Source organism: Heterodontus francisci, chromosome 19, assembly GCF_036365525.1.
Source record: "Heterodontus francisci isolate sHetFra1 chromosome 19, sHetFra1.hap1, whole genome shotgun sequence".
Lineage (NCBI taxonomy): Eukaryota > Metazoa > Chordata > Chondrichthyes > Heterodontiformes > Heterodontidae > Heterodontus > Heterodontus francisci.
This window is the reverse complement of record NC_090389.1, coordinates 68,148,877-68,167,095: the sequence shown is the minus strand read 5'-3', so window position 1 is coordinate 68,167,095 and position 18,219 is coordinate 68,148,877. Positions and strand designations below refer to the sequence as shown.

Sequence of the window (18,219 nt, the reverse complement as noted above, 5' to 3'; positions counted from 1 at the left end):
GCCTCAGCTGTAGCTGCAGGCCGCCCTGAACCCCTTCACAATAGTGGTCCAGCTGCTGAAGACATTTTTAATTTTAAAGGTGTACACAGTTGGAGAGAGGGTGCCTCTCTCTCGCTTACCTGAACTGCTCCTTCAGTGCTCTGGGGCCTCCTATTGACCCTCCAGCTTCGAGAGCTCGCCAGTCGTCTTAATTGAACAGTGAGCCTGCCCTCTGGCCATTAATTGGCCAATTCCGGGAAAATCACTACTGGGCGACTGTTCCCCATACCATGAGGGGTTGTGACCCGCATTTGACCCTGACGTTGGGGTATCATTGTACCACAGTAGTCCATACCTTAAAACTTTTTTGTTCTATACTGCAGATTTAAATCACAATTTGCTAAATACATTGTCTTAGCTTTTCCCAGGGCAATGTAATTGTCAATGGGACATCACTTGGTATTAACTATCCAGTGCCTGTCAGGGATTTGACCTGGGTAAGCATGTCAATGTGACTACAGTGTGAGGATTTGCAATGAGTTGAGCATATGAAGATACAAAATTGCTGGGCAGAAAAAGACTGGCTGCACCTTCCCTGCACCACGACAACTGCAGCATCATGATTAAACATTTCCCTCCATGCTCCCTTTGCCCACCCTCCGTCCCACACCAATCCCCACAGTTGTGCAATCTCCTGGGAAAGGCAAAACAATAGAAGAGAACCCAGGGCCAATAAGGAAAGAAATACTCTAAAATTCCTCTCCAACCGACTCAGGGAATCAAAACTAGTCCAAGTCATATGGACCACGTGTTATTTCTGTCCCAGTCAAGAATCGGTCCAATTCCCTCTTGACAGCATCCTCCACACCAGCCAATAACACATCCCAGAGGCTCACTACTCTCTGGAAAAAGAGCTACCTGACATCAAGTCTATTCCTACCCTTTCATAGTTTAAACTCCTGCCCCCATGTCCTCAATCTGTTAAATTGGAGTAGTCAATAGTTTAAAAAGAAATGAACTGGATAATGGTGACAAATTGAAGCTAATTTTTTGTGATAGCTATTAGGAGTTGGATAAACATTTCCTTCATGCTTCCTTCACACACTCTCCCTCCCAACCCCCCCCACCCATCCCCTCAGTTGTGCAAGCTCCTGGGAGAGGGAAAACAATAGAAGAAAACCCAGGGCCAATAAGGGGAAAAGTACAAGTATTTTACATTCTGGGCAGAATTTAAGCTTTTTAAAAAATATTTGTTCTTGGGATGTGGGCGTTGCCAGCAAGGCCAGCGTTTGTTGCCCATCCCTAATTTCCCTCGAACAACTGAGTGGCTTGCTGGGCCATTTCAGAGGGCACTTAAGAGTCAACCACATTGCTGTGGGTCTTCACATGTGGGCCAGACCAGGTAAGGACAGCAGATTTCCTTCTCTATAGGACATTAGTGAACCAGATGGGTTTTTACGACAATCAATGATAGTTTCATGGCACCAGCACAGAGACTAGCTTTCAATTCCAGCTTTATTAATTAATTGAACTTAAATTCCATTAGCCTGGGCTTCTGGATTACTAATTCAGTGACACTAGCACTATGTCACCATCGCCCACAGGCAGCTAGCACCAGCACAATGTATTTTTGGGGCCAGCGCTGCCAGATTCTGTCTTCCCGTGAATAGTAATGCCGGGGTATGGTATGTAAGAGGAGCAGAGTAGATGCATACAAGGGTCAGTCTCTTTATACACCGGTTTCAGTTCTCTCTTGTGGTTCAAGTTATGGAGGATAGATATGCTTCTTTAACTTTAAAAATCAGTCTTTTTTGTGCTCAAGGTTGCTTGTGCTGAGGAATGGAACTTTTTTCACGTTTTGAACTCTGTGTCAACATTGAGTGCTCTCAGTTCAGAAATAGCACAGAACACATGCAAAGTCCTTTGTTCCATAAGAGTATTTTGAGCACCTCAGAAGACCTCTAGTTGACCAATGTGACATTGCCAAGGGCCAAGACAATTTTGGCAATGTTCAAAGCCATGATGCAGAGCTTAAAGAATCAAATATGTCCACCAACATTGCACCAAATAGTGAATCAGTGTAGTTACAAGATCAGGTGAATGGCAATAAGGTGAAATAAACACCATTTTGATTGGGTACAATACAATATTTTGTTAAAAATCAACACTTTACTGTGAAGTCTTATTAACATTCTGTAATAATGTCTTCACAATACTGAATGGAATAAATTTGGAAAAAGGTACAGCAACAGTGATTTTCAGTTGGACATAATCACGTTCGTCTAGTCCAATTATCAAGCATGTACCCCTCTTTACAGACTATAACATTAATCTGTACTTCCCACATAGTTCTTTTGGAGTTACATTGATCTCTATGGATTCGTGCTGGGGTAAGCAACCAAAATAAGGAAAACATGGTGAAATGGTCAAGAATTTCATGAATGTCATGTGCAAAATGATCAGTAAACTACAATCAACCTGGCACTCAATTCCCTAATCATTAGTGTCATACTATTGAAGACTTTAAAAAAATAATGAATTTATTGCCATTAAAATGCAGCATACAGTACAAATAGCCAAAAGCTTGAAACAGTAGCGGTTTGGTCCAATTTGCACAAGCAGTTTGAATAAAATGCTTATAACATCAAAGAGTACTTGTAGATTTCAAAGTCAATGTTAAAACTCACAGATGTGGCTAACCACATAGTTTAGTTGGGAACATATAAACTTTACACATTTGTACAGTAATACATGTTTTTCCCTTGCAGCATTCTTCAGTATAAGAAAGCACTGGCAAATAATCTATAATGGGCATAAATGCACAACACCCAACTGATACCACTTATATGTAGTACGTATGAAGCACTGGTGAGTTTCATTCTGACCCTACTTTGAGTTCTTGTGACAAGTTTTGCATCATCCCCAGACATGATTCATTCAATCCAAAACAGAAACTGAAGGGGGAAAAAAGTGTTGAAAACCTAGATTGAAAAACCTAGATTGATTTATATACATTAATGAACCAATTCAAATCATATTAAATTTTCATATCTCAAACTAAAGGTTTTTTTCAGTTCAATGTTCATTTAGCCACAATCTCAGCAACACTCCACAACAACTAAATATGGCTCACCACATCAAAGACCTGGAGTGCGTAGGTCTCTGCATCTATAGAAACAAGTAGCCCCACCTATAATTTCACAGAAGTTCAAATATGGCTAAGCACTTCAATTATGTAAACAGAAATAATTCGTATGTTTTCAAGTTCCTCCATGGCCTCAACCTACCATGCCCTCCCCCATCTCTATAAACTCCTCCAGCCCTACAACCCTCTGAGATCTCTGCGTTTTTCCATTCTAGCCTCGTGCGCGTCTCTAATTTTAAATAGCTCCGCTGGCCAGCTGTGCCGTCAGCTGACTAAGCCTTAAGCTCTTCATTAAACCACCCCACCTGGCTTTTATCCTTTGAAACTTACCTCTTCAGTGTTCTGGTCATCTGTCCTAATATCTCCTTATGTGGCTCGGTGTCAAACATTCTTTGATAATGCTCCTGTCAAGTGCCTTAGCATGTTTTACCACTTTAAAATGTGCTATAAAAATGCAAGTTGTATATTATTAATTGCATATTCTGCACTAGCGCTGAAAACCACAGTGGCATATCAATTGCATATCCTGTGCAACTGAACAATGCAAATGAACACTTGGTTATTATGAAGCTTCACGAGATTATTTACATGTAAGGAGGCCTGGTTGGACAAGGCAGTTTAAAACTGTCCTTTGATTTCTGGGAAGCTGTTTCTGAATCCAAATCAGGCTGATGTATTCTCTCTGACAGCTGCTTAACATTTTAAAAGAAGCATGAATAATACTACTGAAGAAAGTAAGCACAATGATAAACTCTAGTCCTGCTGTGGAGATTGTGGACACTATCATCTAGGGATTTGGCTGGTTGTTGTTGTATGATCTATAAGGGTGGACCAGAGAAAAATTTCACTAAGGATTGTATTTCGGAGGATTTCCCTCTGGTTGTTGTCAATGATTGAGTCAAATCCATGATGGGACAAACAGTGGGCCAGCGTCTTTGCTTATTCTAACGAAAGGTCATCAATTTAAAATGTTAACTCTGTTTCTTTCTGCACAGATGCAGCCTGGTCTGCTGAGGATTTCCAGCATTTGTGGTTTATATTTCAGATTTCCAACATCCACAATATTTTGCTTCTACCTTTTTTTATTCAATATTTTGTTCCTTGATGTATCATTCAGGGTAAGTTGTTCCATCTTCTAGTGGGACAAGTCCACAACACAAAACTGAACAGAATAGGGGACCTTGGCATTATAGCTAAGAGAGGCCACAAGGATGGATTGTAAAAGAACCAAAAAATTACACCAGGAGTAAGAGGTAGTGCTCTCAGTTTGGGATTGATACAGATTATGGGGTCATGTGGAGGGGAATTTTATCTGGTTCCCAAATCTGTTTGCTACCCATCCTGGGAATGCATTATGTTGATGAAATGTAAAAAGTAGGGTAGGGGTGGGGATGGGAGGGGTGACTGGGAGAGGGAAGAAGTTCAATATCAAACACTGATACTCCCAGCTTAAAGGCACAAAATCAAAGCAGTGCTTGTTTATATGGCAGGTTCTGTTGCAGCTTTAAAACAATAGATAAACCAACAATACTTTGACACATGCTTATTTTATTGTACTATACAACCATTCTAATATTCAAATATTATATGTAATGTATATTATTCAAACAATACTGCATCTGAATTATGTCCTGATAATATACAAATCTTGATTGAATGAATTTAACCAAAAAGTCCTTAGACAAAGCTACAAAGTAATTCTAAAGCACAATGATAGAAAAGTGCTCATTCTCAGTCTCTGTGCAGGTTGGGGGGGGCGAAGGAGGAAGGTAATTTAAAGTGACAGAACAAACAAGATGAAAGCCATGGTTTTTTGTTGGTAGACAAGCTGCACGCAGCAGATTACAGCTCTCATTTAACGATTCCACAATGCATCTAATCTGCTTCCAAGCTAGTCAGGTTGCTGGAAGCAGTTCCATTGACCTTTGTGGAGCTGCATATTAATACTTCTCTTCAGTAAAAACTTCAAACATTCCTGTTTTTAGGTCACGAATGCAAAAGATGTGGAAGTTGAAAACACTTCACGTGGCTACTATTTTTATTTGGAATGATTTTTTTTCTTCCTTCCCTCTTCAGTCTTTCTATGCAGCTTGTCATGCTCCCCTGAGAGAACAGGCTGAAGACCTTTACCAATGCTTCTTTACAGCTGACTGCTAGCAGGGGTGCTAATTGTTTTCAGTTATGACCGTTCCTTTAATTTTCCCTCCATCCTTGTGTGGAAACAACTAAGCCATGGCAGGTGGCACATCTGGAGATTAAGAACTGGCCACGACATGGCACAATGCACTGGATGTTGCAACAGATCAGAGCCTCAGTCAGTTTTACTTTTATAATGTACAACCAATGGGGCTGCACATGTCTGTTTGTCTTCACTTTCAGGAATCGTGCAACAGCTGTTTGGATCCTTCCACATGGGCAGAAAATCAGCTGCTATTGACCAAAAGCCTGAGGTGTGAAAAGCAGAGAACCCCTACAGGAAAGCTCTTCTTCAGTTCAGCCACTAACCAAAAACGTGCCAGATAGTTGAAGGTAAGATCGAAGGGGGCTATGAGAGGGAGGGCAGAGATAAACTGACAAGGGAAAACAGAAATCCACAATGTTTAGCTTCTCTGTTGCCTTTTGTTTTAGAGATAGAAGTCATCAGATGGAGCATCAGATTCATGATATGCTAACTGACATCTCAGGCGGAACTGACAATCATTGCTTATATCTATGAGGCACTTGTGATTTACCTCGGTTTTCAGTTTATGGACAAGAATCTATCAGGACATTACAGCAAACACACATAATGCAGAACACAGCATATTTCCGTTTCTTCCTTTTTTTAAAAAAGGATGCAAAAGTAGCCCTTCACAAAAGACATGTAATTTCTTTAATGACAAGTCGTGAAGCAGTAGCCTTCACAGAAGGGGAAATTAGGCAGATATCAAAACACCTATATTTGCAATGAAAAATAGCTTAAAGCAACTGTTTTTTTCTTTTTTTTTTAAATATACAAAACAAAGCTGCGTTACCTCGGGTTTGACCAAAAGGGCTGGAAAAATAAGATAACCAAGATAAAATAGATTGCACATCTCCTCAGTCAAGGAACTGAAAGGGGAGAAAATAAACTCTTTTAAACATAAGTAATTTACAGTTAACTGCTGAACATGTTTGAAATGTTTACAAGATATTTCCTCTCCAGCATTAAACTTGTACAAAATAGTAACAGCCTAAGATAGATCAGTAAATGCACTTGACAATAGAATTAGCTATACGTTTACTAATGTGATTTCTCTGGAGTTCCATAGGCGGGATTGTACGGTGGCTGTGCGGTGGGATTGTACGGTGGCTGTGCGGCGGGATTGTACGGTGGCTGTGCGGCGGGATTGTACGGTGGCTGTGCGGCGGGATTGTACGGTGGCTGTGCGGCGGGATTGTACGGTGGCTGTGCGGCGGCATAGGATGGTTGTCCTGGATAAGGTGCACCTGCGCAAGCTGAAATGAAAATGGAAGAGAACATTAGTGCTGAATATAATGAAGTTTACACATTCACTGTCAAAATTAAAACACAGAGACAGCTCATTCAGTCCAACCTGTCCATGTTGTTTATCCTCCTCACAGTGCCATATGACCGCCTAGTTCCCACAACCTTTTATTCTCTTTGCCTTGAACTATCTATCTCACCTATTCTTAAAAGTAAACATGGTCTCTACTTTAATGACCCAGTCCAGCAGTGCATTCCAAACCTCACAATCCTCTATGTCATAGCATTTCACCTGCTATCAGTCCTATTATCCTCAATATATTCTTTTACTTTTGAAGATGGCATCATTCTCGTCATAGCTGATTGGCATTTACTCATTTCCATCCTCATTACTAAGGGTGAACTCCTTGTCCACTCCACTTTTACCAAACACAAGGAGGATACCAGAGAACACGGAGTTTTGAGGCTGTTGACTTGCTCATTCATTCCAGGCCTTCAGGGTTTCACTAGCAGTTCCACACTAAATCAGTGTCATCATGTTTATTTTATTTATTTAGAGATACAGCACTGAAACAGGCCCTTTGGTCCACCGAGTCTGTGCCGACCAACAACCACCCATTTATACTAACCCTACCGCCTACCTACACTAGGGGCAATTTACAATGGCCAATTTACCTATCACCTGCAAGTCTTTGGCTGTGGGAGGAAACCGGAGCACCCAGCGAAAACCCACGTGTTCACAGGGAGAACTTGCAAATTCCGCACAGGCAGTACCCAGAATTGAACCCGGGTCCCTGGAGCTGTGAGGCTGCGGTGCTAACCACTGCGCAGCCTTTTCTTTTATGAAAGGCGATTTACTCAGCTGCCTCAGAACATTTTGCTCCAACAGCAGTCGGTGGGCAACAGGCAGCAAGAATTCGCAGGAGGAAATAAACCTGAAAAAAATTCTCCAAAAGAAAAGTCCCAACCCAGAATAGTCCCAACCCATTAATGGGACTCACAGTAGTGAAGGTGAAATACACCAGAGATGTACTGGTGCAAGAGCAGCAATCAAATGGTGGCTCCAATACTGATGTGGTGAGTAAGATTCATGTACTAGTTATATTGCTGGACCAACAATCCAAAAGTCTGGACTAATAATCCAGAGAACACAAATTCAAATCTCACAGTGGAAATTGAGAACTTGAATTCAGTTGGGAAAGAAATCTCCAAATAAAAAGTTTGGAAAGTGGCCACAAAGCTATCAGATTGTCCAAAAAGCCCAACTGTCCTTTACAGAAGGAAACCTGTTGTCCCTACCCCCTCTGGTCCATATGTGACTCCTGATCCACACCAATATGGATGACTCTGAACTGCCCTCGAAAGTGGCAAAGCAAGCCACTTTGTTGTATTAAACAGCTACAAAAAAATATATAGAAAATACAGACAGCAGTGGTCCAAGAAGGTGGCCCACCACCACTTTCTCAGATGAACTAGGGATGGGCAATAAATGCTCAAGTTGTAAGTTGTAGGAATGTGTTCACACACGACCTGAGTACCTTGATGTCCTGGGCTGTCTAGGATCAACACACAATGAGCTAAAACAGCTTTCTGCTGAGCATGGGATGCATTGTGTCAGCGAGCCTATGGCAAGAATATCTTCTCAAGATAAAGAAGGTGATGGAATGTGTGAAAGTCATTCAGTCACATTTATGATGGTCTGGAATATGTTAGCTTGGTCACTTGTATTTATGGGTGCCATGCAGGCCCCCACCTGCCAAGAATGAGGCACATTAATTTTGCTGCATGTTCATTAAATTTCAAATTATTGCTGGGAAGAAGGCCTGTTACAAGAAGTTGCCAGGCCCCTGGCTGGACAGACATTTTTGCATATTAACAGATAGGCTTGTAGACAAAGGAGCTATCCCCTGCTCCAATACAATACACTGAACAGACCTGGTCAAACCAGTCAGTCACATGACCACCCTGCTAGCCAACTTGGAGAGTTTTAAATTGTAGAGACAGTGTTTGAACTGGCAGAAAGCAGAATGTTCCTGGACTGAAGAAGACCTCCTGTCTGCCCCCATCTCTTTCTCATGGAACTCCAAAATCTGACTGAAGACACATAAACCGCAAGAGAAAAGTCTCCTACACTGAACAAGGTTTAAGAAGAATACTGGGCGCCAACGAAAAGCAAGATCTACCTACAATCAAGGACTAGTGAGCTTGAAGAACCGTAGCAACAACTCTTCAGATATTGCCTCAAACCTTTCCACTTTAATTTTTCTTCTCTTTTCTGTCTCTATTTGCATATGTGTATCGTGTATTCATGGGCACTTCGTGTATCCGTAGGCGTCAACCGAACTAGAGTTTAAGTATACGTTTAATAAAATTTTGTCTTTCTTCTTTAAACCTAAGAAAGCCTATTTGTGCTCGTTTCTTTGCCCTATAATTGGAAAGCGATGAACAAGGATTTACCAAGGGGGAGCTAAAACACCATGTGTTTAAAAAATAAAACCCTGTTACAGTAAGATCAGGTGAAGGCTGAAAGGGAACCTTAGACCTCTTTCTCACCTGGTCGTAACAATGGGGAATGGGAACAGTTTGTGGGGACAATATAATTATGGTAATAAATGATGGGAAGAAGTTACAAGAGCAGTATAACCATGTTAACAGGATGATTAGAAGGGATTGAGAAGAGTTTAAGTGCATTTTGTTGGCTCCATGTTGTTATTCTGTTGTCACCTTTATGTATCTTTGATGGACTCGGATATATTGTGGTATCAACAGAATGTAGAGATCTACTGTAAAAATTAGTATAAGTGTGGGTGAGACTCTGGATGCTGCACTCATACTGAGGTATGATATGCCTGAGAACTCATACTAGAATCTTACAGTGTGATGTCTCAATAAAGACCTGGAGCCAGATTTTCAAAGGGACCCAGTACAGGCGCCATTTGAAAATCGCAGTCCCGGAGGTTGTCTCAGAATCCCGATGCCTCCATGACAGTTTCGATTTTTCAAAGTGCTGGCAGTGGGAGGGAATAGGGAAAACGCATGCCACCAATTAGTGGCCCATTAAGCTCCTTTAGGATAAATAAAAGCAAAATACTGCAGATGCTGGAAATTTGAAATAAGAACAAAATAATGCTGGAAATACTCAGCAGGTCTGGCAGCATCTGTGGAGACAGAAGCAGAGTTAACGTTTCAGGTCAGTGACCCTTTCATCAGAATTGACAAAGGTTAGAAATGTAACAGGTTTTAAGCAAGTAAGGTAGGGGTGGGGCAAAAGATAACACAAGGGAAGGTGTTGATAGGACAGAGGGTCACAGAGAATAACTGACCAGAAGGTCATGGAGCAAAGGCAAAGGGTGTGTTAATGTTGTGGTGAAAGATGAAGCGTTAGTACAGAGAGAGTGTTAAATAACGGAATAATGAACAGCCCTTGCCAAAAGCACAAAATGAAAAATAACACAGTGGGCAGGCACATTGTAAAAAAATGAATGATGAAACAAACTAAAATAAAATAAAAATAAAAAATAAAAATAAAAAGGGGGACCAGTCATGCTCTGAAATTATTGAACTTATTGTTCAGTCCAGTAGGCTGTAGTGTGCCTAATCGGTAAATGAGATGCTGTTCCTTGAGCTTGTGTTTATGTTCACTGGAACACTGCAGCAAGCCCAGGACAGAGACATGGGCATGAGAGCAGAGGGATGTGTTGAAATGGCAAGCAACAGGAAGTTCAGGGTCATGAGATGAAATTCAAGGGGCCAACTGGCGCTGCGTCGAGTGCTGTACCTCCACTTGGTCTCTTTCTGCTATCATAACCGACCTGACCTTTCACGAGCTGCCTGCTCTCCTCAGATAGGCAGCTGTAGCCACCAACATGGCTGCCATCTGCCTTTGCCGCTGCTGCTAAGCAGGCAGCTCCTACCTCCTGGAGGCGCTGGGTGCCAAGCTCACGTCCTGCCCAATTAGGGCATTAGCATTTAAAGATTGCGTCATGACAGTGGCAAAGCCGAAGTGCAGGGTTGGGACCCGGAATTCGTCAGGGTGTTGGGTGTTGTCCAGCCCCTGATCCTGCATTGTTACAGCTGCATGTGTGTGTACTCGGTTTTTAAAGTAACAAGACAATCTGGAACAAAAAAAGTTCAACACCAGTGACAACAAAAATTCAGAGAAAGAATGAACACAAACTTCCTATTTTGGTAGCATCTGAATGGTTCAGAGACAGAAAGCTAAGTTGGTGCTTTTTTTTTACTGCTTTATGGATTTGAAAGCCTTTGTGCTGGTGAATGAGTTGGTAGATTACAGGTATATTCAATGGTGACTGTTGAAGCACTACTTTGTAAAATTTTGCTGCAATTCACTATTTAATAAATCATATTTTAGTTTTTTTCAAAGGACTAATACCTCAAATTGAATTGGTGTGTAAATGTTCCTACTGCTCTAAACTATGGAGTGTAAAGCACCACAATTTAGTCAAATGTTTTTGGACAGTTGAGACATTTGCATTTCTGATAGTTCTGAAAATAGATGAACTACAATCACAAGAATCAGGAAGTTTCAAAAGTTAAGGGAGTTATAAAAACTTTGAAATTACACCTGATAACAGCATATAAACATATTCATATCAAACACCTTGTCCACTATTTTAGTGAAGTTGTTAAATCTTAACAGTCAATGCCTCTGCATATATAATGGACAAGGGAATTGAATACAAATGCAGTAAACCTTCATACACTGTCACAATGTAATTCCCAGGCCAAAAAAGTATCTATTTAAACAACCATAAATAGTACCAGAATTTCCACGCACACATTTGGAGGTTTGCTCTCTCTTTGGTGCATTCCAATTTATAGGACATCCCCAGAATTATCCCACACTTTCTGGTCTTTGAAAATTAGTTGATACCAATAACTGAAGTGTTTATGACCAGCCTGATTATGACAATGGGATGACATATAAACACCACAAGATCGCAGAAAGATACACTTCAGCTGTCTGTCACACTTTTCCATTCAGGTTTGTCCAGTTTTGGTCTTGCACATGATCATTTCAATGCCTGCCAAGGGTATTGATCTTCAGCTATATGACATCTGCTTCAGATCACTTATTATAATAAATGATAGCAATGCCAGTAGGGAAGCTGTGCTGCTTTCAGGGAGGAAAATCAAGTGGCAAAGAAGAGGATTAAAAAGGAAGCATCGACTGTGCTTGTGTTTGTTACACTGTGTGTACACTTGCACCATACAAGCACAGACAGTTGTCAGTAACATAAACTGCATTTAAAGTCATGCTTCCTTCAACTTTATAATTTTGTACCAATCTATTAACAATTTTGCTTGTTGAATGTATTGTATTTTAAATGACTCCACAGTACAACACACACTGCATCACTGCCCATGAAGTGCAGTGAAATTCTACTCCAACGCACAAATCAGATATCTGCATCACATAACTTGTATTTAACAAGCTATTTTCAGATTGCTGCTACATTATGCTTACTTACTTGCCACAGTATCTTGATATGAAGGTGGTTGTCCAGAATATGGAGTTGGATATGGTGGTGGATAGGGACTACTTGCAGGATAGGGACCCATAGCTGGTGCTGGCTGCATCGGCATAGGAGTATATCCTTGGTACGGAACAAAACCTTGTGCTGGTACTTGTGGTTGCTGTGGATATGCAGACTGCACCACTGTAGTTGTAGTTGAACTTGTAACGACCGCTAAACAGAATGACAGACAGTTAGTTTATTGAAACTAAAATTGAGCTTTTTTCATCAAAGTTGTTAAAAGGCAAATATCCCTGGAGAATGATGAAGAATAGTAAAAATACTCCTCCCAAAAATGATAGCAAGGGTGGGACATAGGCTGCTGTTAACTCAACCTGAGTTGCAATACTTCCTTTGAAATCTGTTACATAAGAGAAGGTATTGCAACTAAGGTAGGTTTAAGAGCAGCTTACATTATCCACTACATTCAGTGGGAAGGACTTGTTCATTTTTCATGCCCACTGGGTATCCCTCGCACCAGTTTTTCTTGCTTTTATTGGTCTGAATGGGGATTGGCATCTTTCTGCTTCTAGATGTCAACCCTCGCCAGGGGTCAACATTCGATACCAGTTGCATTCAAAGTAACTGCTGGGATTTGTATCCAGGAGCGGCAATACGAGTTGATCTTAACTCAGTGGCAGCCAGAACTGCCATTCAGGTGAACACTTGGAAACCTGAACTAACGAAAGAATAGTTTGAGGATGAGAATGCTACCGCAGCAATTGCAAAGAAAATAATGTCCTTTAGGGAAGGAAGCCTGCTATCCTTACCTAATCTGGTCATGTTTCATCGCCATGGACAAAGATTTAGTGGGAAGAAATTTGACAGCTTTTAGTACGAAATTTTAGTTAAATACAGAGCAGAGATGACACCAAAATCTTTGGTACAGAACAGGGCATGAACGAAACTGATAATTTAGTGCCACTTTGTGCCGAAGTAGTAGTTTGTGCTGTGGAGCAAATTGAATAGAAACTGAATGCAAAACGGTCAAACTTTTTGCTTCAGGTCAAAATCAGTGTGGACTAGATCTGAGTCTAGTCCCTGGAAGACAAGATGCTAAATCTACAGCACCATACATTTCAAAGTGATTCTCTAAATTCATCGGATTGTGGCTGCTGTGATGAATGACAATTGCCTGTGCACTCTGGGTTGCTGGTGAGTAATCACTGCAGTATAAGGGCCTGAAAGGGTTAATGTTTGAGACAATTAGAGTAAACTCCTCCCACTGTTGTGATGATGTAATACTCACATGGTATTAGGCTGTGAAGAAGCTAGAAGCAGCACAAGGTGTGCTGGCTTGACAGGCTTGTGGAGAGTGTAAATAGTTATATCTGTATATAATAAATGACTTATTCATTAGCCCTACAAAGAACCCGAAACTTCTTTAAACAACACTCGATCTATGCTACAACAATCACGTCCAGTCAGACAGCAAGAATTATGATCCAATTAATTCAAGTTTACTGAGGAATAAGAAACAGGCTATTACAATATATATTAACCACACTAGCATGAAAAAATACACAGGGATAACAAACCTCATCAAGGGGTATTTGAATGTGATCCTATAACCACAAAATAAGCTTGTGTTGTTAATAATCATCTAAATTCATGGTCTGGAATTCACTCCCATGTATTTGGTTAAATTTTATGCAGCTACTATCGAGTTGCTGACTTCAGTTCTTTTTCCCTTCATTATATTCAGTAGGGCTACAGCAGCGAGAATGGGATATGCTAATTACTTACCAAGAGTTCAAAGTTCAAATTAGTAATGAAAGTGAGCAAGTATCCATCTTTAATGTAAAACATTACAATGCCATCCACACCAAGGAATACTTAAAAAAAAAAGCAAAAACTTGTCTATTATGGAACTGCTAATTTAACAACATGGTTGGTAGGTTCATTTGCTAAGTTTATGGTGCCACAATGACCGTTAGAATCCGAGCAACAGGGAATAACCTTCATGGGACTTCATTTGTTTACCAAGCAGATAAACTGAGATAATGGATCACTTGACCAACTGGCTAAATAATAAAAGTATACAAAATAAAATACATGCACGCCTTTCTGTTCCTTTGACTGGAACAGAAAATAGACACCGTTGGTACATGAATTAATATTTTAACCCAACCGAAACAGATACAGGGTTTTTAATGCCACCCCTCCCCCACCCCAAGTCAAACTTCCTTTCAAGTAACCATAGTTTTGTCACAAGTTAGGTATCCATAATGAATGCAAGTTGCTTAGCTGCACTTTACAATTTAGCACACATTCTTCATAATTAATTGCAAACTACTGTACACTAATCAGTGTTCAAATTTAATCTAGTAGAAGCCACTTACTGGCAGGACACAACTATTTTGTGAATAAGGCAAACCCCCTGCTGAGAAGATGACTGCCAGCTGGTGTTATGACTGAGATGGGAAGAGTGCACCGTTTATTCAAGTTCCACTTCTCCACAGGTCACAACTTTTATTTAAATGTTTACCCAGTTACTGATATGGTCAATCATACACTCTACTCTTTATCCCAGAATAAAATACACCAACCAGGTTTCTTTAACAAACAACAAAATTATCAGTTTATTAAAGAACAAGACTTATCCAATAACAAAGCAAAGCATTAACACTGTCATGCTAGGCCCCCGCCTGCCAAGAATGAGGCACATTAATTTTGTCATGAACATCGATTTTAAACTGTTACTGGAGTTAAGAAAGGACTTGCTAAACAGATCAGCCGTAGCTGGAAAAGACATTTGCATATTAACAGACAGTGTTTGGAAGGACAAAGCAGCCATTCCCTGACACATTCAACCCAGAATGGACTTTTGATCACCAGACGTTGAAGGTGAGGGAGCTCGCATTCCAGGTTGATTGCTGCGAAAACACAAACGGACATGGTCAAACCAGTTAGTCACGCGACTAACCTGCTGGGCAACCTGAATTTTTTGAGTTTGTACACACAGTTTGGGCAGAAGAATACTGGGCCCCAATAAAAAGTAAGATCTATCTACAATCAGGGACTCTACAGTGAGCTCCACGAACTGTAACAACAACTCTTCAGATATTGCCTCAAACCTTTCCACTTTATTTTTATTCTGCTCTTTTCTGTCTCTATTTGCATGTGTGTATCATATATGCATGCTAGCATGGGGTGCAGCATGTTTCTGTAGGCGTGAACCAAATTAGAGTTTAAGTTTGATAAACTTCAACTTTTCTTTAAACCTAAGAAAGCCTGTTTGTGCTGGTTTCTTTGCCTTATAATTGGAAAGTTGTGAACAAGGATTCACAAAAAAAGGAGCTCAAAACACAGTGTGTTTAAAATAAAATCCTGTTACAATAAGACCAGGTAAAGACATCAAAAGACCACTGGACACATTTCGCCCCTGGTCGTAACAATATAGTAGCCTTCTGGAACTCCTTTTGCCTCCGCTTCAGTTAGAGCCAATTGTGCCGATTTACTTAGCTCTGGATAGGCTTGCTGAGCCCTGATCAGAGAAGACTTATTAAACATTTCCTTCAGATTATCCAAATCCCCAAAGAAAGCTTCAGATATTTGGCTGTCTGTGGTGCCAATTTTACCTCCGATAATGGAACTTGTTTGGCCATTGCTTGGGTTACTACACATGAAGGAAAAATTCCTGGAATCTTTTCCTGCAACTGTTCAGTCTCTTTAACTTCACTTGAGGGACAAGGAGTTACTTTTCCTTTTGACAAGAATTCCCTATAATCTCTGGTATCTTGTTCACGCCCCCACACTCAGTGGTTTTTTTACTTGGCCTTACAGCTGCAGTCAGAGCTAAAGCCTGATTTATCATTCTAAATGTCAGGGCCTCTTTCTCTACATTGGCCTTGTGTACCCCAATAGGTCCCATGGGTTTACCCCGCAACTTCCAGCATTCTAAACAAATGTGTCCACCTTGTGACAATGGAAACACTTAGGCTTGCGGACCTCACTTCCACCCTCAGCATCTTCCTTTCAGGCCTCAGAAGGAGATCCCGAGCATTCCCAGCTGTCCCCCGGCTACATACCTTCCTTTCACGTTCCCATCTTCTATCCTTCTCAGGTTTCTGGGGGTGATGGACAAAGGATTTCAGTTTGTAAACAAGCTCATAATCATCAGCATTCTCAGCTGCTTATCTGAGTGTTGAAACCTTCTGGTTCTCGACAGGAGTTCTTACTAATGGAGAGAGTGAATTTTTAAATTCTTCCAGGAGAATTATTTCCCTAAGGATCTAATATGTGGCCTCTACCTTTAGTGCCCACATCCAATGATCAAAATTAATTTGCTGTACCCTCTTATATAAGGCTGCCCAGGTTGTCTCCAGTAAAGGTTGTTTTCAAACAAGACCTCTCAGTGACCCTTGTAAAAAAAAACCACATCCATGGAATCTTTTCAGCCCTGAAAAAAAAAATTAAAAATGGAAGCACTTCCATAATACTGGGTAGATCCCTAACACGAGTCTATTGCTCATGATATGCTCTTTCTTCTACAAGCAGACACCAAAAGACCATAAAAGTAGTTGTTTTCCCTAAATCTCACGAGTATTATCCTTACTCCCCTATCGTCCACTACGATTTCCCTTTCAGGTCTCACTTTGGCTTTTCCATTCTTGATCTCCTACACTTATGACATTTGTCTGGTGCTTTGGGATGGGGGCTGCTGATGCGCCTGCCCCTCATATGCAAATGACTCTGTCCTCATAATTTGGGAAAGGGTCTCAATCGCTCAACTCGAGGCCCACTCCATCGCTCTTTCATTGACAGAATGACCCTGTTGGAACTTTTGTGGCCATTAACTTAAACAATGTCAATCTTTGCCTCCTAAATCCTCCAATTCACATTCCATTCTGCAGATGGCCTACTATTACTTGCATTTATATAGAACCTTGATGGAGCAGATAGTTTCATGACATGAGGAGGAGAGAACTTAGGATAGGTGGCTGAAAGTGCTATTTAAGAGACAGGTTTTTTTTTTAGGAATCTATTGAAGGTGCAAATAGATGCATCAAGTTGGGAGGTGGTTGTGGTTTAAAGAGGAAATTCCAGAATGTGGGAGTGCGATGGCTGAACATTATTCCACCAAGGAAGATGCAGAGTTAGGGAGGAGCAGGGCTGCAGATGGAGATGTAGATGAAGACAAGTATTTTGAAACTGTTGCACTGAAGCACAGGAAGTCAATGGAGGTAAACCAGTACCAGGCTGATGGGTAGGTGGGATTGTGTGTAGGATAGGATAAGGCCAGTGGAGATCTAGAGGAGTTGGAAGTAATGAAACTTGGAAGTTCAACGAGGTGTGCATTGGAAAAACTAAATCTGCAGGTGATAAAGATATGCATGAGAGTTTCAACTGAGTCGAATGAGGTAGGGAAAGAGGCAAGTAATATTTTGGAGGTGGAATCAAGGCTTTTGGTGACAGACCCTGTTTCCATCTTCAAAATGTTACTTGCCTCTTTCCCTATCTCACGCAACAGAAAACAGATCATCTGGTTATTTATCTGATTGCTATTTGTGGGACCTTGTTGCGTGAAAATGAACTACTGTATTACAACAGTGACTAAACTTCAAAGGTACCTCTTTAGCCATGAGGTGCTTTGAGAGATCCTGATGCCATAAAAAGTACTAAATCAAGTTCTTTCTTTGCCAGTTTCCAAGAACAAGTTTAAGAAAGGTGGCAGATACTGGCAAACAAATGTTTGAGAAGCCATTCTGTCTTAAAACATGTACCACAATTTTAAATAATTCTACCAATAAAGAGCAGGCAAGTAATTTAATTTTAATCACTCAGCATATTTTGAAGAATTCTTTATATCTCTAAATCTATATATATGTATGTATATATATCAATCTAAGAGTAAATCAACAGATAAGGCAAGAGGTTACAAAAACAATAAAAGGACAAAACTAAAGGCTCTGTATCTGAATGCACACAGCATTCGAAACAAAACAAATGAACTGATAGCACAAATAGAAATAAATAAGCACGATCTGATAGCCATTACAGAGACATGGCTGCAGGACGACATTGATTCGAGCCTGAATATTGAACGGTATATGACATTAAGGAAGGACAGGAAGCTAGGAAAAAGTGGA

General features: G+C 40.7%; 1 protein-coding gene across 4 annotated transcripts in view; it reads right to left on the bottom strand.

Annotated features, from left to right (window-relative positions):
• Positions 1–2,498: 2,498 nt before the first annotated feature.
• LOC137380147 (protein shisa-5-like) overlaps positions 2,499–18,219 on the bottom strand; it is a 92,295-nt gene continuing 76,574 nt past the window's right edge. For all 4 annotated transcript variants that reach the window (XM_068051859.1, XM_068051860.1, XM_068051861.1 and 1 more), the window contains 2 exons: positions 12,083–12,301; positions 2,499–6,601 (listed from right to left, as the gene is read on the bottom strand). In XM_068051859.1, the coding sequence (XP_067907960.1) occupies positions 6,387–6,601; positions 12,083–12,301 (434 nt within the window). In that variant the 3' untranslated portion in view covers positions 2,499–6,386. The remainder of the gene's footprint in view (positions 6,602–12,082; positions 12,302–18,219) is intronic.